We start from the raw sequence: 26,117 nt of genomic DNA on the forward strand, positions 1-26,117 counted from the left end.
TATACTGAAATGTGAGAACAAAAATGCATCAACCATTAAATTTCACAAATCACAACATATTTGAAATATTAAAAATTAACTTAAATTTGTACATACAATTAAAACTTTCTAGGACCTATGATGTTTAAAAAAAAATCTTCTCAAATCCAGTAGAAAACTTAAATTGAAAATAATCAGGCATTCACTGCTCCTACAATTCAGTTTTTGTTGGGGGGGAAAGACGTGGACTCAGTATAATTTAAAGTTGGCTGGAAGCTGCTCAATATTTTACTGGCACCAAAGCTTATGTGTGCAGAGCTTAGATAATTCAGCAGGTTTCACAAAGAAAGCCTTTGCGAGTGTCAGGAAGGGGATTTCTCATCCCTCCTGTGAGTGGCTGATATGCAGAGCCTGTGCGTCTGGACCAGACGGCCTATCTCTGGGATTTGTCCTGTCCTTTCAAACCTGAGAAGATCAGCCGTGAGATGGAATGCCAAATGACACAGCGGCGACCGGGGAGGCTCCTACAGCGCCAAACAGATAAAGAGAATTAATCGGAACTGGTCACAGATGTTCCTATTGCCCTTTTTAATTTCCCAATGCACAGCGCTGGATTCACAGTGGCATTGAGCTCCTGGCATATGGATCAAGAAAAACAAAAATAGCTTGCAATATCAATGGTCAAAGTCTAATATATATATAGTATTTGTTATAGGGATTTTTGTATTGTATATTTTAAAAATCATGGTGTTCTATTAATTATAATGTCAAAATAATCTGTATTTTAATCAGCATCAATGTAAACGTCCTCTGTCTGGAGATCTAGATATTCTGCAACTTTCAGCAACTATATTTTTCCTGTGGAAGCTAAATATGACTTGACATTACAGAGGACAATTTCACATTTCATTTCTGTTAGCGTTCACATCTTTCTCTCATGTGTTGACAAGTGGAAGATGTGGATGAGCGGGATTGAGGATGTTTAGGGTGAAAGACGTGTGGGGTTGTTTGCGGTTTGGAGGTGGGAGACTGGGTCAGTATGGGCCTGTGGAGGTGGGAGACATGTTAAAACCCTTGTGCCCCTCACACTCCGCAGCCCCCCCTCATTGAAGGCAGTGAGAAATGGCTGCCAGAATATGTATATATTTATATATAACAAACTGCCAGTACTCCTGAGGCCAAGTAGCCCAAAGCTGTTCTGAGTCCAGAGGCACGAGACCCTGACAGACCTGTGAAGTCGAGGTCTGACCTTGGCCCATTTTCACTCTCGGCACGAGGGAATGACGGAACTCATGGAGCAGGAACACGATGACATTCAGGAATTGAGTTGCAGAGATTCAGCCCTAGACAATCTAGAAATAAATGTATATTTGTTTAAACTTGGGTCTAGGCGATGGAGTCACAGAGTCACAAATCAGTCAAATAAAGATGTTGATTATTTAACAATCTGCTTATGTGTCTCCACAGCACAAAGTGGTTTGGCAATAATATTAATTGTTATCAATCAGAATAAATTATAATTTTAGTAATCTAATTTAATTCATAATTTTTGGGGAATAATAAAACAAAAACTGGTGATTGAGATCCTTTTTAAAAAATCTTTTAAATTATAATTTTTTACTTAAAAATGGTTGTTTTTTCTTAATTCTTGAAATATTTCAGCCTGTGTTTACCTTTTTTCATTCATCTTCGGAACACAAATTACTGCTTTATATGATGAACAGATTGAATTTAGGCTTTTATTCACATATAAACTCTGATCAGAGAACATAAACAGAAGCTCGACCAAACCTGCTTGACGTGTTGTGTACCACACGAGAATGAACCTCATTGGTTCTCGCATGGCAAACAAACATGCTTGAGCTTCTGTTTACCAACTGATGTGTGAGTTGATGAATGTTTATATGTGAATAAAAGCCTAAATTCAATCTGTTCACCATAAAGCGATCGTGTCTTTTCAGAAAATTTGGACTAAACCACTCAATTTATTATTTTACGATCTCTTTATGAACTTTTGAAGTGTCAAAGTGTCAGTTGCGTAGCTGTCTATAGAGGGACAGAAAGCTCTCAGATTTCATCAGAAAGATCTTCATTTATTTTCTGAAAATGATGAACGTCTTACGGGTTTGGAACGACATGAGGGTGAGTAATTAATCACAGATTTTTAATTTTTGGAATAGCTATCCATTTAAGCAGCACAACTTTCTAAAATTGATAATAGTAAGAATTTTTTTTTTTTTTTTTTTGAGCAGCAAAATCAATATATTAGAATGATTTCTGAAGGATGATGTGACACTGATGCTGAAAATTCACAGGAATTAATTACATTTTAAAATATATTCAAATATAAAAAAAATTTGAAATTGTAATAATTTCACATTTTGATCAAATAAATGCAGCCTTTGTGAGCATGAGACTTTTTTTTTCAAAAATGTAAAAAAAAATCTTAACCAAAAATTGAATGGTAGTGTATATTTACAGACAAAATACATCGGCATTTACTTAAAACACTGCAGTATTTTATTGTAAGCAAAACACATGCAACAAAGTAAAATGGGATAATTTGTTAAGGGCTAAATTTAAAATCTCAGGCTATGAATTGATGCGATATTGGACAAGAAGTGTGCAAAATCTAATTCGTGGATTGAGTCGACTAATGCCAATTGTGCCCTTTATACAGTAGACGCGATACACTGTGTATCCACATTTCCTTTACTGTACTAAAATGGTCCCTAAACATGAACTGGAGAACAAGAAAAGCCTTAAACCCTGTAAAACCTTTATAAAAATAATAACAAAACAGAGAATCTCACAAAATACATACTGATGTGTATCAATACCGTTCAGTGAGCAATACAACATTTATTGATGATAATCATGTCAATTTTGAGACAAAGTTTGTGGGAATTGTGGCGGAAACCCAAACACAATAGTCTGGACTTCAATGCTTCATATGGTACATAATCGTGAAGTCTAATAATGCATTTATAGCAGGTGCGGTCAAGTCTATTTCACAAAATATATATACATTTTCACAATGGCAACCATCAGCAAACTAGAGTTTATGTTCTTTTGTGTCATAAAAGTATGTCATTCAAATAATAGATGACGTATGTTTGTATTTTCATACGGATTAGCATGATTATCTTCAAACTATTACAAAAAAAAAAAAAAATGGTGTTTCAGAAATTCTTGATATTGAGAGCTAAACAAAAGCTAAAAACAAGAAACATCAAAAAAAAAAAAAAAAAGAATAATCAAAGCCATTATTGAAGGCAAAGGCAATGAAATATCGGTCACATATTTCTGTTTCTTATACATACATAAGCTACTTTCAGTTTTTACATTTTTGGTTTTGATAGTGAACAGCGATGAACATTCCCAAACATTTCCCCCCAAAATCCATTAAAAAGGTGGAGCATCTTCCTTTTTGGCAATGTTTTTGGTAGAACACGTGTTAGAGAGCACAAATCAACGGGGGGTAATATGGTATTAGAAACTGGTGTCATATTAGCGATACATACACAACAGAGCAGAGATGATCGACTGGTTTCTCCTTAGGTCAGGGTTTGGAACTTGTTCAGAAGCCACTGAACTGATTTCTGGGTTCGGGGGCAAACAGACTGAACGGTTGTATGGCACTTTACCTGCATCAACACAGCTAAGAGTGACTGTCGAAATGTCCAAATCTTATTAACTTAATGACTTCCCCATTTAAATGGATTCTGATTCAATGTACTGCAAAACAAACTTCATTACCCGGAGCCCTGACAGACAGGGATATATTTTCAACAAAAAATTAGTTAACTATTGGATTTTTCAAGATAATTTTTTTCAATTAGGCAGAAGCGCTACATCGGTCATGATTTCACAATGGAAACAGTGGCTTCAGCAATTCAAATTGACCAAAAGAAATTAGAAGACATGAGCAATCTGGTAGCGCTTGTATGTTGCATATCTGAATTTCTGACTTGCAAATGCTATAGAAAACTGAGAAAAGCTCATTATGTTTAAACAGCTATGAGCATGATATTTCATATTCTTTTACATTGTTTACACAATGGATTTTGGTTACCAGCAACACTCGGCTGTAATGTTAAATGTACATTGCTTGTTTCTGAAACTGTACACTCACAGTTGGCTCTCACACTCATATTCTTATGGCGTGGCCTTTTGATGAAACCCTTAAGGTTTTTGCTAGTCAACAGAACATAATAAGGAATAATCAGTTTAAATAGGGAACATACTAAAACTAATACAACTAATTCAAAACAATAAAGAGCATTAGTGCTTGTTTTTCCGTGATTTGGGGTAGTAAAAGACACCGGTTTGTATAAACCAAACAAATATATTGCTCTTTATGTCAAATTCCTTCACTTAAGGGAGAAAGGGAATAAGGGAGCGTTTGAAAGCAATCTGAAGTGAAAGCGGGGAGGAAATGTCATTATAGACCATAATGACTTGATGCTTCCGCCATTTCCGGAATCAGTTATATTTTCATCGACTCGCAGACGGTGTCCTCAAAAACAAACAGAGTGAGGAAATGACTCCAAATGAAATCTACGACAACAGAGTTGTTTGGACTGCTCTCAACGATAAAAGTAAGCATTTACCTTTATCTAATGGATGGCTTTTGATGGTTTTATGGGGAAAACATGATAATCAGCTTTCAAATGGTCAATGGAGTGACCTCCACACATCCTATTTCACGTTTTATACAAAGATGTACAAGAAAAAATCAGTTTTTATAGGGCAAAAATTGAAAAGGAAATACCTTAATATAGGTGAATTGATATTGGAGGGTCTTTTTAAAAATAAAAAAGGAAAAACAACAAACAAACAAAAAGAAATAGTCAATATATCACTATGAACGAACAAAAGAGGGAATAATTATTGATCGTACCGACAAGGAGAGCTTCCTCTCAACACTATATCAAGTGGAATCTGTTATTTTTTTTTAGAAAACAAAGACTGTTGTTTTCTCATTTTTCTTTCTTTTTTTTTTTTTTCTTTTTGCTGAGAGGTAGAATGAAGCATTTAAATTGAAACACAATGACTGGTTGTTCCATCATTAACAATAGCCTCATAAGACTGAAACAGTCACAGGTAAGTTAGTCGCCCTGTGCCACCTAAAAGACACTGTGAAAACTGTACAAACACATTTTTTTTTTTTTAAATTTTCAAATTCATAATTGTTTTCTAAAATCTTGTAAAGTATCCCAAATGTTCCACGGTGGTATGGCATGATTGTGTATGACCATGTGGGACGTTAATCCAAATCTGCGGAGGGTGGATCGCTGGATCTTTAGCGAGAGCAGTCTGAAGATCCCAAGCGCTTTGAGGATGGATGGTGCTGATCAGTTGGAGGTGTCAGAATGGACGCTCCCGGGTCCTTCCGTGGGCGAGGTCACTGAGGAGGGTGTCGGGGCGTCTTGCCAGCCGCCGTTCGCCTTTCATGAGGAGAAAGCAAAAGACAAAACTATGAAGTGTATATTTGAAAACACAACGCTCATCCGAATGAAAAGACAAATGCGACCGGCTCCAAACCCTATAGTGAAATGGAAATGAGAGCGACTATAATGAATTCCCTCACTATAAACACACTTTTGCAGGAAGTGAGTCACAAAGTGAGGCAGTAAAAAGGAACGACATTATGCTGAATATTACGAGACATAGCGAGTCATTTCCAGAACATGATTTTCAAAAGACAGATGATGGAGGAATCAATTATTGCAAATTATCACATTGGCTAAAGGAATGAAAGTATAATGGGCACCTAAAATGGAGGCCATTTCATGTCCGGGAGACAGGTTGCCTAAAGAGCATTTGGGGCATTAATAGCAATTTCCATGCCATCAGAAAAAGGACTAGAAATGGGCTTTGGCAGCCTCTTATTTTCCCAGCCTGTTATTTTAGATAGAGGCAGTCTGTAATCAAAAAAGAAAGAGCAGAGCGAGGAGAGAAAAAAACTTTTCAAATCTTCAGCTTTGGTGACACCCCATGTCTATTTCAAAGGCGTAATTACAGCGCATGGGCGAGAGGAAAGCTCCCCCACATAAATGCTTTATGTCTCAGGCCGTCATTATTCACAACCGAAAAAAGGCGAATAACTTATCTGGGTGGAGAAGGAAAAATATCATGTTATTTAAGACAGTGAATTCTGTCTTAAATAAGATTGAGACACTTTTTCTGGCTACATTATCACAGAGTTATGATGCAAATGTTCTGGCTGCTGCTTTCTACTCTTTTTTTTTTTATTTATGGTTACAGGTGTTCATGTATAAAATATCGTTGATTTAATTATTGATACGAACATGAAATCAATTAAGTTGAGATTTATAAATCTGGAATAGTAATGACAGCAATAAACGTCACTGAAAAGCATCAATGTAATAAAAATGTTCATTTAATATGGGACAACATATTGAGAAATCAAATTTTCTTTGATCTTTTGACAGACATTGGTCATTGTACTATAAAAATATTTTTGCCTTGCCTTCCTTGTGATCCTATAACATTAAGAAAGCTTGGATGAACTTTATTTTTAACAAAATTCCAGTCAGATTGCGTCAGTAAGACTCATTTTACTGCAGATTTGTTTTTAAACAAGATACAGTTCAACCCAGGCTTTTCAGAGTGACTAAAAGATGATGCAGTGCCAACTACATTGGATCTGACAGTAATGTCACAACACATAAGAGAGTAACAGTGTTTTTACCATGTATCATTATTGCTTCTTCTGATACAGATCATTTGATGGTACATTCATTCATAATTCCGTTTACGCAAAACACACTTTGTCAATTATAACTGAGGTAAATCCAAGTACTTAAACATTATTTGCCACAACGAAGACTTATAAAGCATATTTAATATGCATAAATGTTTTACATTTTTGCCAAATGATTCAACTATGTAACAAGACATTTTTAACTCTCTGGAGTCGGGAAACGCGCCGGCGCGTTTTGCAGGATTTTTTTTCACATTGCAGCAAAACAGGCTTAAAATCAGTGGCGGCTGGTGCAAAAAATTTTTGGTGGGGCGCAAACATTTTTTTGTTTTAGAAATGCAGGAATGAATAGGCTAATTGTTAAATAATCATTTAACAAGTGATATAATAATGTATCATTACCGCTTATCTAAAACATGGAAAATTCATTATTTAAAGCATGCCATAGGGCTGGGATCTAAAAAAAAAATTCTGTATTTAATTAAAAAAAAAAAAATTACATCCTGCCCAATATTGTCCTAGAAACAATGTTCATATTGAAGGCTATAAAAACAAACATGAATGTAACTGTGTAGTACATGCTATATTATGTGCAAAAAAGGGATCAAATCACATTAGGCCTAGGCTATATTCTAAAATTGTAACTTTACAATCTAAAAACAAAATGTTTTTTAAAGCAGAAGTTAAATACACTAAACAGTCTATTTAAATACCCTACAACAGTCACTTTACACAGTTACTGCTATCGTACAAATACACTTAGTTGTATTTTCAAAATTCTACATATGGCATAATTATGTTCGCCAACAAAAACGAATTTTCAACTACAAATATTTTTAGCAAAATGTGTTTTACTCATATTGAACTCCGTCTGTTTGGCGCGCATGCGCGCAGCGGCGCTCGTCCACGAAAGGTTGTGCTTGCTGAAGGCTCGTCCACGACTGACTGCAAAATGGAAATATTTTCTCGACTTTCTAACATTTGCAGATGGAGAATATATCTGTGAAGTGTAAATAATGCACTGAGGAAATTACTGGATGTCACTTCAGCATAAAAAAAAATATTAATAGAAGTATGTTTGTGTCCACCAATCGCAGCACAAGTTAAGGTTACGTATGATGACGAAAGCACGTTAGTGCGAGCCCTCCCGGAACCCAAAGAGAATGCATTGAATCGCGCCACTACTGGCCAAGCCCTCATTTGAGCAGTTTGGGGGCGACAAAAAAATCGCCCATTGCAGATAAGAATTGAGGACGCTGATTGGCTAAATTTTATGTCACATCTTGAATATATTTATATATTGAATAGGTATTTGACTAAATTCTACAAAGACCCGCCTCCTTTGGGCGATTTCTCGATTGCCCCTCAGCTGAAATTGAGTGGTGCACACAGAGAGGACATATGGTGATTGTGAAAAAAAATATTTTCCACAGATGATTTTCTAATATATTACATCATACAAATATACATTTAAATAATTTATATGATTATTATTTTGCGTGTGTGGTTCAGGGAGGGCGGCGCCCTAGCGCCCTCTATTGGCCAGCCGCCACTGCTTAAAATACTCTGTCATGTTTTGTCATAGAGACATAAGTAATATATCAATTGAAACTATAGAATATCTTCTTTTATCTTCACCTGAAGTTTTCAAAACAATTCCACGCGTATAATGGCGGGGGGCGTTGAAAATCATTTTAATATGTAAAACTGTTACCCAATCATAGCAGTGGGCATTTACTTCCAAGTCTTGAATGCAGCTTGCCTATCTAAACAGGGTGTGGATAGAAAAAAGTATATTACTTGTAATTTAGAATGTTTTTGATAACATTATAAGTGACTTCAGAGAACATTATAACATTAAAAAAAATTACTACCTTAAGATTGAGTAATTACGGACAATTACACAGACTCGTAAGACATTGCATTCAAAATCTAGGTGAATTCAAACAATTTTCAGGTAAAATTTGTTTTTTGTTTTTGATTTTGTTTAGTTCTGAAATATTTACATTCAAAATCTATGTGAATAAAAGAAGTTTTCAGATACAATGTCTTTCATTTGGAAATATTTACATGTAAATTGTAAGTGAATAAAAGAAATGTGTTTTCAGATTGTATTTCATTCAGAAATATTTGCATTTAAAATCTATGTGAACAAAAGAAAAATCAGATAAAATGTGTTTCCAGATCTTATTTAATTCAGAAATATGTACATTCAAAATGTGAATAAATAAAATGTTTTTTACAGATTTGATTTAAATCAGAAATATTTAAGTCAAATCAACATTCAAAAACTTTTTGAATAAAAGAAATTCAGTTCAGATAAAATATCTTTTCAGATTTTATTTAATTCACAAATATTTTATTCTAATGGCTTCCAAAATGTATTTTTATCGTCATAAGCCATCCTGACAAAAAACATGCTCTCCGTCAGCCATAGATGGCACAAAACCGCTGGGTCACTTCAACAGGACACATTCGGCTTTGCTTCAAGCCGGCTATTTAGAGAGACCGTGTTAGTGTGTTTGTCTTTTTTTCCCCTTTTTTCCCCTCCTCACACTTTGCTGGCTCCCTGTCAGTGCTGTTAAGGTGGCAGATGTGTGATATGACCAATGCACTTGGATTGCTGTCCCAAATCTCTACTCAGCCCTCCCTTGAGACTGTCTGATCAATTTCCTCTGCTGGCGACACGGCTTGTCGCTGTGGATTTTACATGCTGGCCTCTGCCGTTTGTGTTCTCGTTCTCTCTCTCCCTCTCTCTTAAACACTCCTCCCCCAGTACAAAACTGATGGTTGGAGCTGCTCGTCTCCTCTGGTTAACACAATTCTTTTAATGTGCACTCAGAGCTGTGTCGGAGGACACAATCGAAAGCTTTCAATAGTTTGATGGTCAGAAAAGCACCTGCATCTGGACTTCTTTGATGTTGTTGGTGTTTATGTGGCTGAAGCAGCCATGGTAACGCTGACACTGATCATTTACGATTTACGGTCGTCTTGGTGACTGTTGCCAGTGTGCATACTGGCACCACTAATCTAATCACTAATATTATATTCAATAATGATTGTGAGAGTATATATATATATATATATATATATATATATATATATATATATATATATATATATATATATATATATATATATATATATTATTTATTTATTTATTAGGGGAGCCCTTTCTTGAACATTACTATAATATTAAAGGTTACAATTAACAACAGAGCCCAAACTATTAAATTCAGTTGCTATTTATTTTTAGATATAAATTGCACATAAGGCAGGTTTTGCATTAACTTCTAAATCTAATTAAATAATTTTTTCTATTATTTTTCTACTCGAACTCATTTTTTTTTATATGATCATTTACACAGTTACACCAATTTATTTAAACATATATTAAATAATTAAGACATTACTATTAGGTAAAGTAAATATAATGAACATATAAGCTAATATTGTGCATATATTTAGTGAAATGCTCCCCTCTAGTTCGAATTCATTTCTCTAGTGAACTAACATGCTGTGGACACTAAATGACTTGCCTGAGGTAAATGTAATGCCATACGTGAGATATTATTCTCAAGCTGTTTACTGATGTTTTTCCGTGGTTGAAACACTGAAAGATTACACGTAAACACATCTATGCATAGATCTTATTCTGTTCTTTTTCCTGTTGTGGCGGTTAGCAAACAGTGTTGCATTACCGTGCACACCTCCTTCTGGATTGGAATGTGGATCGCCTGTGACTGACTGTATTCGTCGTCTGACTGCATGCACCGAACCGTGACGTCCGTACCATGACCATTCGTGATGAATACATGTACCAGTACACCCATAATATATATATATATATATATATACTGTATAAAATCATTGTCATCTGTTACATCTGTTACAATGGCAGACACTGTAAACAAACTGTGTGGTTCTGAAAATGGGACTGATTTACTGCAAAATAACTGCAACAAAAAGATAAATGAACTCAATTAACTCCTAATTACTGCTTATTAATAGTTATATTATATATATTATACATGGTAATAATAAGAAATGTTTCTTGATAGGCAAATCGGCCTATCAGAATGATTTCTGAAGGATCATGTGACACTGAGGACTGCAGTAATGCTGCTGAAAATTCAGCTTTGCCATCACAGAAATAAATTACATTTTAAAATATATTAAAACAGGAAACAGTTATTTTAAAATGTAATAATATTTCCTAATATTACTGTTTTACTGTATATTTGATCAAATAAACAACGCTTCAATGAGCATAAGACACTTCTTTAAAAAAACATTTTAACTTGAAAATCAAGCTAAAGGCACTAGTTTTGAGAATCAGGTACAAAAAAAGAAGTGATGATCAAATTGAAGAGGCTAAGTATGGACTTACATTGATGCCCTGTGGACTGTATATTTGACTGGCAGCGAGGCTTTCACTGTATCCGCCTGTCTGACTGATAACATGGCGAAGAGTATCCACCTGCAGACAGAAGAACACAACACAAACAAAAGACAGGGTCAGACAATACCCATTCAAAACAAAGACATTTGTGTTGAGAAAAGGTCACCTTGATATCAAAAGGATATTGGCAACTGAAAAGGTCATCAAATGTTGAATGAAATGTTTGTGCTGCAGATATCAAACAAAGACACAATTTGTTTCTGAATTGATAAGAAAATACAGTGTTTACAGTGATAATAAAATAATGTGAATGTGTGAATTTAGAGAATTTGATTTTATGATGAAAAATTCAAACCACAAATATAATTAATATATAGTAAAAATAGGGTTGTTGATTTAACACAGATAATTACATTACATTTTATACAGTTGATTGGTGACGAACATGAAGCAGGGCAACAACTCACTGTGTGATGTAGCCTATAGAATGCAGTTATGTGCCCTTAAAAATCAAGATATCAGGGCAAAAATGCCTATGTATGATTTTTTTGTCTCATATTTTTATCATATGATATAGTTAAGCAATATCACACGAGTGCTGTTCTTGTCTCGAAAAGCATGAGTGCAAATGTGATATTGATTTTATACAAGTTCAATAAATAAGAGGTTAATATTGTGTTATATTTTAGACACAATATTGTCCGTTTTGTTTTTGTGTTTGTTTTTGCGAGAAACACACAGCAGTGTTTCGTTTCTGAATGAATCCACGTTTTGAACAAATCAATCGGATGAACCAATGATTCAATAGCCTATTCATGAAGATAGCCATTTACTTCGTTCCTGAATGAATCAGTCGTTTGAACAAATCAAATGAATGAATGACTCAATGATTTACTCATTTAGACATTTACTGCAATCTACTGGCAGTTTTAGTTTCTTATTCATTTCATTAAAAAATAATAATAATAATTTCATATTTTGGGGGTAGTTTGCCCAAAAAATGAAAATTCGGAGTATTTACATTTACGCATCCTCACGTCGTTTCAAACCTGTTTGACTTTCTTTCTTTTGCGGAACATAAAAAAAAATCGTTTGGTCTGTAAATATAGCTAAATATCAATTCAATGAAGTATCAGAAAAAAAAAAACCTAAAAAAAGCCTAAAAAAAAAATCATACATTGTAGCCTAAATGTTTATGTATATTTCTTTCTAAAGCTATTTTTGTAATGTCTATTTGATTCTTCCCATTTAACATAATAATGACGTTATCTTTTGGGAGTAATTTCTCAGCCAAATTTTAATCACTTGACAGCCCTAAATAAAAAACTATATTATATATATATATATATATATATATATATATATATATATATATATATATACATATATATATATATATATATATATATACACACACATATATGTATAATTATATTAAAAAAATAAATAAAAAAAAAACTAAATAACCTCATGTAATATCTCTCATGTAATTCTTGCACCACATGAACTAATTTCAGAAGATTTCCTCTGGGATTCCAGCACTGAATATTCATGAAGCACCCCCAGCCTCTGGAGAAGTTGCTTCGTTATGGGAGGAAAACATTATGAACATCAAAAGGGGACAAACCGAAGCACTTTGTGTTTGGATGCTAGCGTGCCGGGCAAGGTCAGGCAGCCACGGTGGCGGACGTGACAGCATGACAGATACGCAAACCCGCTGACAAGAGCTGTATTGTTTCCAAGACTGTCTTTGATGGTCTATTCATTTGGAAGTTGACAATGGCCACGAAGCAGTGTACAACTGCTGGAGGCAAACTGTAACCCCAGTCCGTCCTCAAGGTCAGGTGGCCCGTCATGTCAGCAACGGCTGAGCAGAAATCTACACGCGTCGGACGCTAAGATAAGCGGGTTGGAGCTGAGAGATGAACTTTGTTGTGACAAGGATATATAACAAGATGATGACTATTTTATCAGTTATGACAGAGACATACCATTCGGTACTAACGGAGAAGGTTCCCTTGAAAATATGGGATAACACAAGAACAAATGATTAGATTTCAGGAACAGCATGTGCTTGCTTGCAAAGGGAGTTTGGCAAAAAGCAAAGCTTAATTAACAAAAGAGGCAGAAGCACTTTTCTGAGATTCCTTTGTTAGAAATTCAATATATATAACAAAAGAATTGGAGTACTAATGGATCTAGGCCCACTGGGCAAACCGCAGCCGTGATGTGATTTTCTGAGCTGGTTAATCAGGACCACCATTACGACAGCACAATGTGAGATTGGGTGTAATTGAATAAAATTAGTTACGGTCATCTGCCCTCTCTCTCAGCGGTACTCCCTACCTGTGACTGAACGTTGGCCCCCACTTGGGCCCCCTGGTATGAGTCCCCATTCAGAGACTGCACACTCATGAACAAGTCCCCAGAGTTCATGTTAAAAGAGCCGGCAGAACCTAAGAGGAAGAGAGGCCGAGAGAGAGAAAGAAAGACAGGGATAGATAAAGACAAGAAACAGTCATGCAACAGTAAGACTGAAGGAGGGTTAGTAGTGCAGAACTGTTACTTTAAGTGAGGGTTATATGCTGAAAACCACACAGGCTTTGTTCCAAATGCCAGATCCAAGCTCAGAGAAAGAGAGAGATTCTGGTTAATATAAATAGATTTAAATTTCATTCAATATCTAAAAGTATGTAATATTTCTGTTAGCAACATGCTAATTAACTCTATTAGAATCAATTTAGGGTTGGGCAATATGGCCAAAAATATTATCACAATATTTTTTCCATATCATTCAATAAAAGTATTTAATCACAGTATTCATTTCAAACCATTAATGGGGAAGGAAATGCATTTCACGTGTTTGTCAGACCTTGAGAATGAATGTGAACATTATTTATTTGTTTATAAAATACACAAATTAAGCTACCTATTAATTTAGGGACACATGAAATGTGTTTTATATATTTTTATATATTATTTCCGAAATTCTGTTTATCCAATTTTATTTATTTATTTTTTTGTCCTGGATTCTGTTTTATGATTTAACACAAATTTATGTTAAAAACAGTGTCTAATGAAATGAATTCATAAAACCTTAATTTAATTAATATTTTAGAAGTTAATCAAAATATTACAATTAATTTACAACAAAACATTGATTTTTTTCTTCTTCTTTTTTTCAAAGTGCTGCACAACAGAAATTGTATCTTGCATAAAATAAAACATGGACAGAAAAAAAATCTTGGTGGGGTGATATTCGTTAAAATGACAAAAATATATTATTATTATTATTTTGAGAAGTATATTTTAATGTACAATAACAATATATTACTGTCACAAATTGTTCAAGAACTTTTATTTTGGTGGATTTTTGTGCAAACCTTTGAATTTCAGTGTGTATTTGACTAGCTTTTCTCAAATGAAACAAAGTGAAATTCTCATGAGGTGAAATCTTACAGTAGCTCTCATATGCACTGTAAAAAATTATTTTCATGATTTGTTATCACAACTTTTTTTTCTTAGATAATAAATGTGGTTCAGACAACATAATATTTTGAGTTTTGAGAATCTCCTTCTTTGTATTAACTCAATTAATTAATTAAGTAATTCATTAAGTTGTATTAACTTGTATTTATTTCAATTAACTCAAAATTTTAAGGCAACCAGGTAACTTACTTTTTTACATTAAACCAACAATAGTTTTTTAAAGTGTGGAGTGATGGTAGACACTGAAAACACAGTGTGCATCTCATGTGCTTGAGTATGTGTAGTAGATGAAACTGTGCCACTCATTCACACAAAGACACACATAATATGCAGACTTTTACTCAAAAGATTATCATCAATAATATTGTGGATTTTTTTTTTTCATAAATAAAGATACTGATTTATCATCCAGCCCTAAATCAATTGTCCAGTCCAGTCTCTAAGCACTATATATTTTTTTAATGCTAGAGAACATAATAAATCAGCCCTTTTCATAATAAATCAGGTTCCTTTTCAATTGGGATGCTGTCCATATAGAAAGCAGACAGCAAGGCAGCTTACTAGGTTTTGGAACAGTCCTGCTGAACCTGCCAAAGGTTGTTTATTGTTCTCAGCCTGGTCATGCTGGTCTTTAGTTGGTTGGCCAGTACCCAAATCCCTTTAAAACCATCAAAACCGGCCTACATGACCATCTTGGCAAGGTTGGGTGACTAGCTAACCTCCTTAGGCTAGTTTAAGCTGTTTTGTTTCAACAGGGAGAGTTCTAATGTAGCATTGCTCTGCGATTTTATTGCGGGTGAAATCCCATCACTTCAATTGTAATTCACCAATCTGGGATTTCACATGGTGGTGGGTACATTATGACAACAGACATTTCAAAGAAATTTTGCTAATGTGTACCTTAGCCCTGAAAAAAAAAAAAAACTCTAATACCTATTAAAGTGTTTCAAGAACAACAATGGTTGAAGAAGGACCAAAACAGATTTTTATTAATACTACAGGGACATCTAAGACGGACAGTACAGTTACACGGCCACAGCCAAGTCATTCAGGATGTGCTAATTGAGTCACACAAGGAATCAAAGAATGCTATTTGTCTTTTAATGGAGGAGAACTCCCTAGATGTTTAAGAGAGAGCAGGGCTTAACTTAATTTCCGCTTTAAAAGCCGCAGAGCACTAATCAAATGTACATGGACCTCTAATCACTTCAAGGCTATATGACAAAAGGCTTGACCATCTCTTCATAATGACATCCAGGAGGTCAACCAGACAACAGTGGCCGGCTGGTACCTTAGGTGCGTTCATTCCAGATAAAGCAAAATATCATTTTAGCCAAATAACTGTTAGGTCAAACTAGCAAAATTGAAGAAAAGCAGAGAAATCAATCAGTAAAAGGTGAAAAGCAAGAGTCTTGTATGAGCTGTGCAGCAGCTCTGATGTAGAAAAAGAAGAGGAGGATTTGGATCTCCTACAGAGAGGCATTATGGGAACGCTACAGTAAAGGAAGAGTATTAAAGGTAGTCAATTGTGGAATATTCAAAACATTACCATGGTGAACGTATTTTTGCCAGTTGGTGAAATTAAAGTTGGCGTTTCTGTGCCATATTCTAAAAACGTATTGAAGACCAATGAAAAACAAACACATCTGTTGTTTATGTGTTGATTCACTGCAATACTCACCAGCTGAATTTGGTGTGGAAGGCGAGTTGGCTTGGCTACCATGGGTGGAGACGTTGGTTGCGTTAGCGGCGGTTCTGGCAGCGTACATGTTGGCTTCTTCTTGGAATTTTCCAATATTTTTCTTGTATCTGATTCTCTTATTTCCAAACCAGTTGGATACCTGAAAAAACAAGAATTAATGATTAAATCAGAAAGAACATGAATTATGAAACAACTTTAATGTTATTTGAGAGCTCTTTAGTTTCTTTTCACAACACATTTCTAAGCAGAATTCATATGTATTCTGTTCACTGTATGAGGTGAAGGCTGGTGAGTCTCACCTGTGAGACTGTAATGGAGCATTTCTTTGCCAGCTCCTCCTTGGCCTCCTCGCTGGGGTACGGGTTGCTTAGGTGGGAGTAGAAGTATTCGTTGAGGATCTCTGTGGCCTGCTTATTGAAGTTTCTCCTTTTTCGTCTAATGGAAAATGACAGAACAGAAAGAAAGAAAGAGAGAAAGCGAGAAGGAGAAAGAGAGAATGAGAAAGGGAAAGAGCAAAGCCAGCTTGATTCAGAAGCTACAGTGTTTAGAAAGTCCTTCACATTTGAACCTGCTGTGTGAGATACTCATCAAATGTATTTATGATATCTCATAAAATGTACACCCACAAAAACACACATACATGTACACTCATACAGACCTGGCGTCGAGGAAGCGGGAGCGCAGGATCATGACCGCCTCGCAGGTGCTCTGTTTGAGCTGCATCTGGATGGAGCTGAACTTGCGATGGATGATGCTCACCATGCGCTCGATCTCTTTGGGGGAGATGGGCCGAGTGCGAGACTGCTCCCTCAGCAGGTTCATCACATGGGTGGTGAATTCATTACACGCCTGAACATGCACAGAGGGGTGGCACAAGGATCAGTCTCTGTGCATGTAAACATAACTACAGGAGCTGCTCTCCTGGACAGTATGTGCATTTTTTTTTTATGGTGTGCTAAACATTTTGTTTTTGAAACATTTGAATTTACAGAGGTCAGATCTAGGAGAAGTTCAGACTCAGCATGTGTTCTCTCACCTGCTCATACTTTTCCAATTCTGTGTGGTAGATCTGACGGATCTGGGACAGCTTGGCCCGGTAGTCTGAGTGTTCGGCCGAGTTATCAGACCCGGCGCCACCGGCTGCAGCAGCAGCAGCGGCGGCTGCAGCGGAGCCGCCTCCTTTCTCTGGTCCGGACACGCCCTCAGCTAGCAGCATGTTGTCCAATCGCATGAGTTGAGCATCTGGTGGCTCCTCCTCCTGAGCTCCACGGATACTGAGTACTGTTAAGAAGTAAGGAGAGAATAAAAACTAAAAGGCTCAACTGCTAAAAACTGTCTTTAGTCATCAAAGCCACTGGAAATCCTGAAAGCCTCTTACTTGAAAGTTTTCTGACATAGTGTTTCTGACCATGCAGTGGTAATTTCTGATTAACTTAGTTAAGATTTCCAATTTCACAATACAGTTTTTCTCAATTGCCAAGACGCATTTTTTAAAACCTTAACACATTTTCTCACATTAAACATAACCAAATCTTCAAACTACATTCAAAAAACCCCCGACTCTTTAGGCCAAAATCAAACAATCGGCTCAAAGCCATATTCAAAATCAAACAATGCTTTCAGATCATACACACAGCCAGTCAATATATAAAGACTACAGATCAGTCATTAGATACATTAAAAAAAGGAGAACACAGCATCCAGAACATGGCATCCAAATGCAAAAGCCCAAAAGGTAAAAGTAAATAAATAAACTCTGAATGAAAAGCGTTTCAATACACTCAAAAAAAGTTGTGCAACTGCAAAAGCAAAAGTCAATGAGAGGTTAATTCTGCCTCAGCATCACATCTTCACGTTGGGTCCAGCCTGAGGACTTTGTCCACATCACAGGCAATGTTGTCTCTAGCCAGGCAAAGAGAAAAACTCTCTGGTGTGCTGGATCCTGCCTTAACAACACTTCACACCTTGCTCTTTCTCATCTTCATCCTCATCCTCCCTGTCCACCACCTCTCAGGCCTTGTTTACACCTGGTATTAAGATGCGTTTTGGTCAATCGGATCACAAGTGGATGAGGGAGACACATATCCATGCAGTACACCTGGTATATTAATCCATCTCTTTTGTCCACTTTCAACCACTTCTGTCCTGATTTCTTTAAGGGGAGGGTCTATAGGTGGGTAATTTTTTTCTGGATTTTTCAATCTAATGGACAAAATAAGCTCATGCAATTTACAAATGAATATGCACAGAGACGACGTGAAAATATACGGAGAGCATCAGCTTTCCTTTGCCGAATACTGAAAGTGCATGTTAGAAAGGTGAAAGAACATTGTGCTCGGTACGTTTTTCGTCTTCAAACCAAAGGTTAAATCCCGTCTGGATAGCGCGCTTTCCATAATGTTTACGCATTAGGCCAGTAGGTGGAGAGTAGGCGATCTTTTGCAGCTGTTCGATCGCATTCGACAACATGAGCGTTAACTACCTCTGGAAGTGGTCGAAAGTGGACAAGCTCAAAATGTTTTACACCGCGTTTACACTTGTACTTAGTGTCATCCACTTGAGATCCAATTGACTAAAAAGAATCTTAATACCAAGGAGGAAAAAGGCCTTACATGTACTCTTCCTCCTCTCCCTCTCAAATTGTTTCCATCCAATCTTCCATATCAACATTCAGTGCACCTGTGCCACCTGTGCACTCTGAACTGGCTTATATTTCATACAGTTCATTTGATCACATCATTAGAAACAAGTGTGAACAATTTTGAGCCATTGTGTGTGATGACAACTGTGTTGTGCATCACAGTGCAAAATGTGTTTTAGTGAGTAAGGATGTGTTTAGAGTTTTGCAAAAAGAGTGGAAATGGTGTCTAACCGCTTGAAAGTTTTACAGAAAGAGTGATTTATTCGACAAATAGGTTTAGGCCTGTGAGAATTTGGTTCAGAGAACGGGGTTTAGTGTCTTAGCAATTGTGAAAAAGTATAATGGAGTGACCTCCATAATGGTCAAGTTAAAGTAAATGTCTGCAATAAAATCAACATAATAACATCTCACTGTCTCCTTATGAGCCTTTATAGAGCTTGAGAAATGATATACGGCCTTCATTTTAATTGCTCTCTTCTTTGTGATAAAAATGTGGAACTATACACTGATCTTGGCAGGGTATGAGATAATAAAACCATCATTTCATTGATTTGCACGATAATTTAGAATAAATTATTACATCAGAGCTCATTTTTTGTTCTTGATCTTGTGATATTTACCCACTGTGGAGTAAAGGCATTAAATTATTATTATTAAAAGCATTATACCAAATTATTACCAAGATTATTACTCAGCACACTGCTGTATTTTTCTTTATTTTCATAGAACTGTCAGGTTCTCTGGAAATATTTCCTTTTTCCAACAGAAGTTAATATAGATTAAGTTAATTTACCATGAATCTCTACTCTTTGAATCTATCTGATTTTAGGACTGCACATGTATCACTGTTTATACTGGCTGTGTTACAGAGGTACCGTGCATGAACATCTACATTACTGCAACATTTAACTCCAGTGCTGGTCAAATTATTCCAAAGACCTTGATCCCCTGATTTAAATGTAAAATATAGTAAAAAAAAAAAAAAATTGAGTTGGTAAAATATGTTAAAAGAGAACAACACTGTTATTAGTAACAGAAAGTATTATCAAATTAGCAAGAAAAAAAAAAAAAAAAACATGCAAAGAGTGGAAGATTCTGTGTGGGTCTGGTTATTACTAAACTAAGAAAAGAAGATTATATAAGGACTCTCAGAGGAGTTTCGGCTGTGTTTGTGCGGTGCTAATAGAACATGTTAAACTGTTGTATCTTTGTGTGCCACTAGATGTCTCTCCTTCTGTTCTGTTCAGGGACGGCAGACCGACACCAGACAGAACCTGCACCAGCCATTGATTCAACAAAGAGCAATTTGAGACAGCACACAAATCCTGATTTACAAATAATTCCACATATAACCATCCGCACATTTCTATAGAAGACCAGATTGACAATAAATATCCACAGCGGTAACAAAATAATAATAATAACAATAAAAATAAAAACAAATGTATGCAAATAAAACCAATATTCCTCATATAAAGCAACAGTTCTGTCTTGGTTACAGTAACAGTGGAGGCCAAGTGGTGTCCAAACCTTATATCAATATAGCTTATTTTGACAAAGTAACAGCATTTTTCTTAAATTCAAATTTATATATACATATGTAAACTACTGATCAAAAGTTATGGGTCAAATAGATATTTAAAAAAAAATGATGAAAAGAAATGATGCCTTAACTTGATAAGAAATGACAGTAAAGACAGTTATTTTAGACAGTTATAAGACAGGTATATTACAGTTTTCAACATTGATATTTTGATAGTTTTTGTTTTTTAATTATATTAATATTTCACAATATTACTGTTTTTACCGTATTAGCTTTTGTAAAAAAGAAAAGGAATATTCACAAGTTCACACTTGCATATAATCTCATAATTGCATATAATATTTGCGTATTTGGAATTTTGCCCGAACCCAGAGCACTCCCTCCCCATCCCTGGCTGGGATATGAATAATCAAGAGTGAGGAGTTTGGGTGGAGGAGGGATGCTAAAAAAATTGTTGCGGAACAGATAATTTAGCTCATAAGCCTGCTTTCGCGCTGATTGGGTAGATTATCTGAACGTGCTCCTCCCGAACTTTGTTAATAAAACATAATTTCTGTGACCCAATCAGAAGAGGCTGCAACCCACCAGTTAAGAGCTGCTGATAGAACGAAACACATATGGCTTACTACATATGTAAACCTGCAAAAACAACCAATGTCTGTTGGCACTATAGCAGTAGAGGCAATGCAAACGATCCTGTGACATCATTTTGAACATGACAGTGGAGGGTGAGGCAACCAGCATGTTGCAATCTGTTTCCACAACCCGTACCCAATCAACCCAGCCTCTTCCAATCAGCCCACTCCCTCTGCAAATGTCAGGGGCTGTCAGAGGGCTTCAGAGGTCAAGAGTTCAGGGCACAGGTTGAGCGACACCGGCGAGGTCAGCTTTCTCCAGAGAATGCTAGCAGTACAGCAAACATCCTGCTTCTTTAGCGTGTCCTTCAGCGGCATTTGTACAGTATGTCAGTCTGTGTGTTTCGTAAAGTGATTATTTTCTTGAACTCTTTGCTTCAACTCTTCGACGATGTCTTGGGCCTGTTTTCAACCAATCTTGCTCTGCTTTTCACAAAACCCTGACTGTCCAATTTCAGGCTCGTCTCAACTGTCTGCCCACCCAACTATTTCACAGCGAATAAAAAAACACAAGTGTATATCAATAGCTCAAAACCAGAGAGAAAGAGCAAGTCTTTTATGCCTTTATAATAGAAAGAGACAGCAACAGTGGAACGTGACTGGTGTACGGCATCGACTAAAGAAACCCAGGCCCAGAAGTGCGCAACGTTCATCTGGAGAGGAAATCTAATGAGGCAAATAATGATTTATTCATTCCAACCATATCCTCCAGTGCACAATTAAATGCATGAAATATATTAAATAAATACAATGAATGCGGATAATCATACAATTCACTTTGCTGTTGCTTAATTACCCCAAACCGACGCAATGCACTTTATTTATTTTGATTCAGTAATGGCATGGCAATCGATTAGGCCGTAATGCTGCCGGCCCTGTGTGTGTGTGTGTATGTGTACGTGTGTGTGTGTGGTTGTGTGTGGGGTCCGTGCCCAATGCGCTGCTGTGAACTGAGCTGAACTCAACCACCCGCAGACAAACATTAACAGTTTTCTGAGGAGCAGATCATTCTCTCTTTCTGTCTTTCCTTGGTTTCTTCCTTCTATTTCTGCCTATAGGGGAATATGGGGTAAGACTTCCACAATAGTTTATATTTCTGAGGGCCCATAGGGCAATCAATCAATCAATCAATCAATCAATCAATCAATCAAATTATTGCTACTATATCAATGTAAATGTCTGTGCCCAAATAAAAATATAAATATAAAAAAAGATATTATTTAATCCTCAAAAATCAACACAAATGTTCATTTTCTGATGACATGCCAAAATTAATAAGAGCATAGCCGTTTAATTAATGTGTTCAGATGGAATTTTGAGAAGAAAATGAAAGGTAGGGGGGACTTGTTACCCCATCTTACCCTATTTTCCGCTTTCTTGTTTTCTCTCGTAATTTTTGGCATGTGCTATTTAGCATCATGAACGGCAGCAGTTTTTAGAAGCCTCTAATGGACGATTTTCACTTTTGGAGGCTTTTCAGATGTGACTTCTCCTCAGACAAGTCTTAATTTCACCCTCCCAGCAGTCGTTTTCCTGTTTCCCTTTTCACAGCTGATTTGCCAATCTAGAACCCACACACCTGATAGAAAGACCTAATTTCACTCTTTTCACTTCTACAACAAGGCCAAGCGGGTCTGGTATTCCCTGTGATAATCCTGAGAAAACTCACATCTTCCTCATGTTTGTGAAACTGTAATCTTTTTAAAATGTATGCTCGATCACAAGGTTGAACAGTCTTGTAATCCTCCTTTGGAGCAATAAAAAGTGTTTCGTTTAGGCGAAACGAGGCGTTAACGCAGTCAGGGGCTTCGAGCTAGGTTTAGTCAGGGGGTTTATCTTTTCAATGTCTAAACCAAGGCTGGTATCAACTTCAGGGAATTAAGTTGGGAGTCAAAGAGTGGAATGGATTACTGTTGAGACAGGAGGATTTGGCCTGATTTTGTATCAGAAAGACAGACATATGGCACACAGCAGACTCGTGGCTCTTTAGTTCTCTGTAAAACCTCCTTGGAGAAGAACGTGTGAACAATTTTACTGAAATGTTCAGCATTGCTAAAAGTTGTACTAACATCTAAAAAAGCAAATAAGTTATATTAATATATTTTAAATATTTTCCTGGATAAAGACAACTGTTAGGCTAAGGTGACAAAGATGACTGTTAGGCTAAGTTGACAGTGTCAATTTTTAATGTTCCCATTTTTTCATTATGTGTTCACATCAACCTGCACAATCACACAAAACCTAATATGCAAGATATTGCATTCTTGTTTATTATATAACTGCATACAGTTCTTGAAATTTCATCTTTATTTTCAAATAAGACAATAAAAGCCATTGAGCAGATGAAAATTAAAATTGATTGACTAAGTTCATTGAAGCCATTATAACATGACTGACAGAAAGTACAAAAAAACTGGGATTACTCCCCTTTTTAAAATCATTATTCACAATACCTTTGAAAATGTCAATAATATGTAATGTAATGTACTGACTGCTACACTAGAAATGGTTTTAATTAAAGTGTTCCTATTATTATTATGCTATTTTAAAGGTTCCTTTTGTTTTGGCGGTTTCCTATAATAGGTTTACATGCATTTAAGGTCAAAAAATACTTTAATTTTCTCATAATATACATTGCAGCATCATCTCTTTTCTCACAGCATCTGAAATGGCTCGATAAAGAATTCAGTCTCTCTAAACCCCTACTTTCTGAGTGCTTACTGTGCTCTGATTGGTCTGATGGCCCAGTCTGATGTGATTGGTCTATTGCTTACAGCGCATGTCAGAAACTAAACGTCCATTATACTACATTTAGACATTAGACGCACTGGTCAACCGGCCATCAATCGGAATCGGCCGTTTTTTGCTTCAAACACATTATTGGCAACCACGATCTGTGTATACACCATATCTTAATTACAGCTCCAGATATTCGTCAGCACTTGTTTACACAGTGATACAAACAGTAACAATTGAGTCATTTTTACCATATCAATTCAAGCCCGAGTTCTCATCCATTGGAAGTGCATCAAAGTAAATTTGCTTTTGCAGCGCAGAAAACAGCGTCAACAACACAAACCAAACTCTTCCAGGCCTCAGCTAAAAATACAGTGTTTGAGGGCTGGTCAAAGTAGACGTTGTTCGGGGGCAGCCAATGAAGACTACAGGGTGGCATTATGCAAATTTATTACAAATCTACATATGTTCGCACTGGTAGACTGGAATTACTGACAACTTGTTTCAGGCAGTTCAGATTCAGTTCTTTCTTTTGGGAGACAATAACTTTGACCTTTGTAACTTTGCAAACCTTTTACATTCAAAAACAGCTACCTCTGAAAAAACAAACTGATAATATCCGAAAAAGCATAATAGGGGCACTTTAAAGAAATCTGGTCACTAATATGTATTGTGAAATATGAAAATATGAATATATTTAAAAATATATTCCTGTACATTTTCAACAGCCATTATTCCAGTCTTCAGTGTTACATGATCCCATTCTAATATGCTGATTTGATGCTAACATTTCTTCTTATTATTATCAATGTTGAAAATCATGATAGATTTTTTTTTCCAGGATTCTTTGATGTATTGAAAGAGAACAGCATTTATTTTTTAAAATAGGAATCTTTTACTATCACTTTTGATCAATTTAATGCATCTTTGCCAAGTGTTAATTTCTTTTTTTCTTTTTTTTTAATTGAACAGTAGTGTACATTTATAATTTTACTTAGCAAATTAATTTACTTCCTTCTACTACAAGATATAACCACACACACAGTCAGTAAGGCAAAGATTATTTGTTTCTGAGGGAGAATTACAGCGATGTGGCTAGCGTGAATATATAAAGCCAGAGATGAAGTAATCGTCCCTCTCTGGCATGTTTTAATTGAACGGTGACAGGAGACAAATCCCACCTCTCTCTGTACTCATCTATAATTAATCTGTGGATGGAGGAGGCCCTATCAATGACATTACATTGTGTTAATAGCACCGGAACGAATGTACACACACACAAGATACATAATATACTGATGACAGAGGAACATTCTGATGCATTGAAGCTATGGTCTTATTGTGAAAGCCTCTTACAAACCACTTCATTTTGTCATTTGGCGTTTACACTAACACAACCACGATCCCATAAAAAAAACTAGACAGAGACCCGACCACAAAGTCAGCCAGTCAAAACAAAAAAGAAAGGAAAAACAAAAAATCCAAACAAGCCGCCCCGATGCTGCCGTGTTTTCATACTGCCCAGCCCCCTCCCTGGCCTCAACTCCCTGTGAGCGTCTTAAATGAAAGCATGTTTAATTAATGATGTTGAAGTATTCTGTCACAATTAGGAAGATGTATGGTCAAACAAGGCACTTGTGATGGCCCTGACAAGGATGATGAAAGTTTGCCTTCCTGGACTGGCACTGGCAGCCAGCACTGGGCCCTGGAGCCTCTCCAGATGCAGTCAATACGGTAACCTGAGACCTGAGATCTCCAAGCAGACTCATGCAGTCAGCCAACAAGCATCTAATGCACCTCACTACATCACACTTTAGTGGTGCTTCACACATGCCTTGTTAGAATATTCAGTAAAAATAATAAAGGTAAACCTTCTAAAAAAATCTCTGATTTTCTTGCATTTGAACAATTTACTATCAATTTCAAGCAAGTGTTATGACATATCCTGACAAGAAAAATGCAAATTTTTGCCTAAATACTTTAGCTACTAATACGGATGCACAGAAATATATTGTTTTGTTTTGTTTTGAAATAATGCTGTACTAAAACTAAAACATTTTAACTGGCATATCAGCCTAACTAGACTAAAAATGTAACAAAAACAAATATTGTCTGATATCAAAAGTTTGCAAACACAGTTATTATTGTCACTGTAAATCTATAATAATTGACATGGAATTTAGTATAGGGCAACATAAAAATGGTTAGATATTACTGCCATTTTATGTTATATTTTATTTTATTTATATTGGTAGTGGCT

The 26,117-nt window shown here is 36.0% G+C and overlaps 1 protein-coding gene across 3 annotated transcripts in view; it reads right to left on the bottom strand.

The window, feature by feature from the left end:
- Positions 1-2,821: 2,821 nt before the first annotated feature.
- pbx1a (pre-B-cell leukemia homeobox 1a) overlaps positions 2,822-26,117 on the bottom strand; it is a 75,834-nt gene continuing 52,538 nt past the window's right edge. Inside the window, exons 3-9 of one of the 3 annotated variants that reach the window (XM_048162687.1) lie at positions 17,339-17,583; positions 16,961-17,151; positions 16,602-16,728; positions 16,282-16,441; positions 13,458-13,567; positions 11,100-11,189; positions 2,822-5,429 (exon numbers count right to left, since the gene is read on the bottom strand). In XM_048162687.1, the coding sequence (XP_048018644.1) occupies positions 5,337-5,429; positions 11,100-11,189; positions 13,458-13,567; positions 16,282-16,441; positions 16,602-16,728; positions 16,961-17,151; positions 17,339-17,583 (1,016 nt within the window). In that variant the 3' untranslated portion in view covers positions 2,822-5,336. Of the gene's footprint in view, positions 5,430-11,099; positions 11,190-13,457; positions 13,568-16,281; positions 16,442-16,601; positions 16,738-16,960; positions 17,152-17,338; positions 17,584-26,117 lie in introns of all 3 variants that reach the window. The other 2 variants (XM_048162686.1, XM_048162688.1) reach the window with 2 other exon arrangements.

The sequence above is a fragment of the Megalobrama amblycephala genome, linkage group LG17 (assembly GCF_018812025.1).
Source record: "Megalobrama amblycephala isolate DHTTF-2021 linkage group LG17, ASM1881202v1, whole genome shotgun sequence".
NCBI classification, from domain to species: domain Eukaryota; kingdom Metazoa; phylum Chordata; class Actinopteri; order Cypriniformes; family Xenocyprididae; genus Megalobrama; species Megalobrama amblycephala.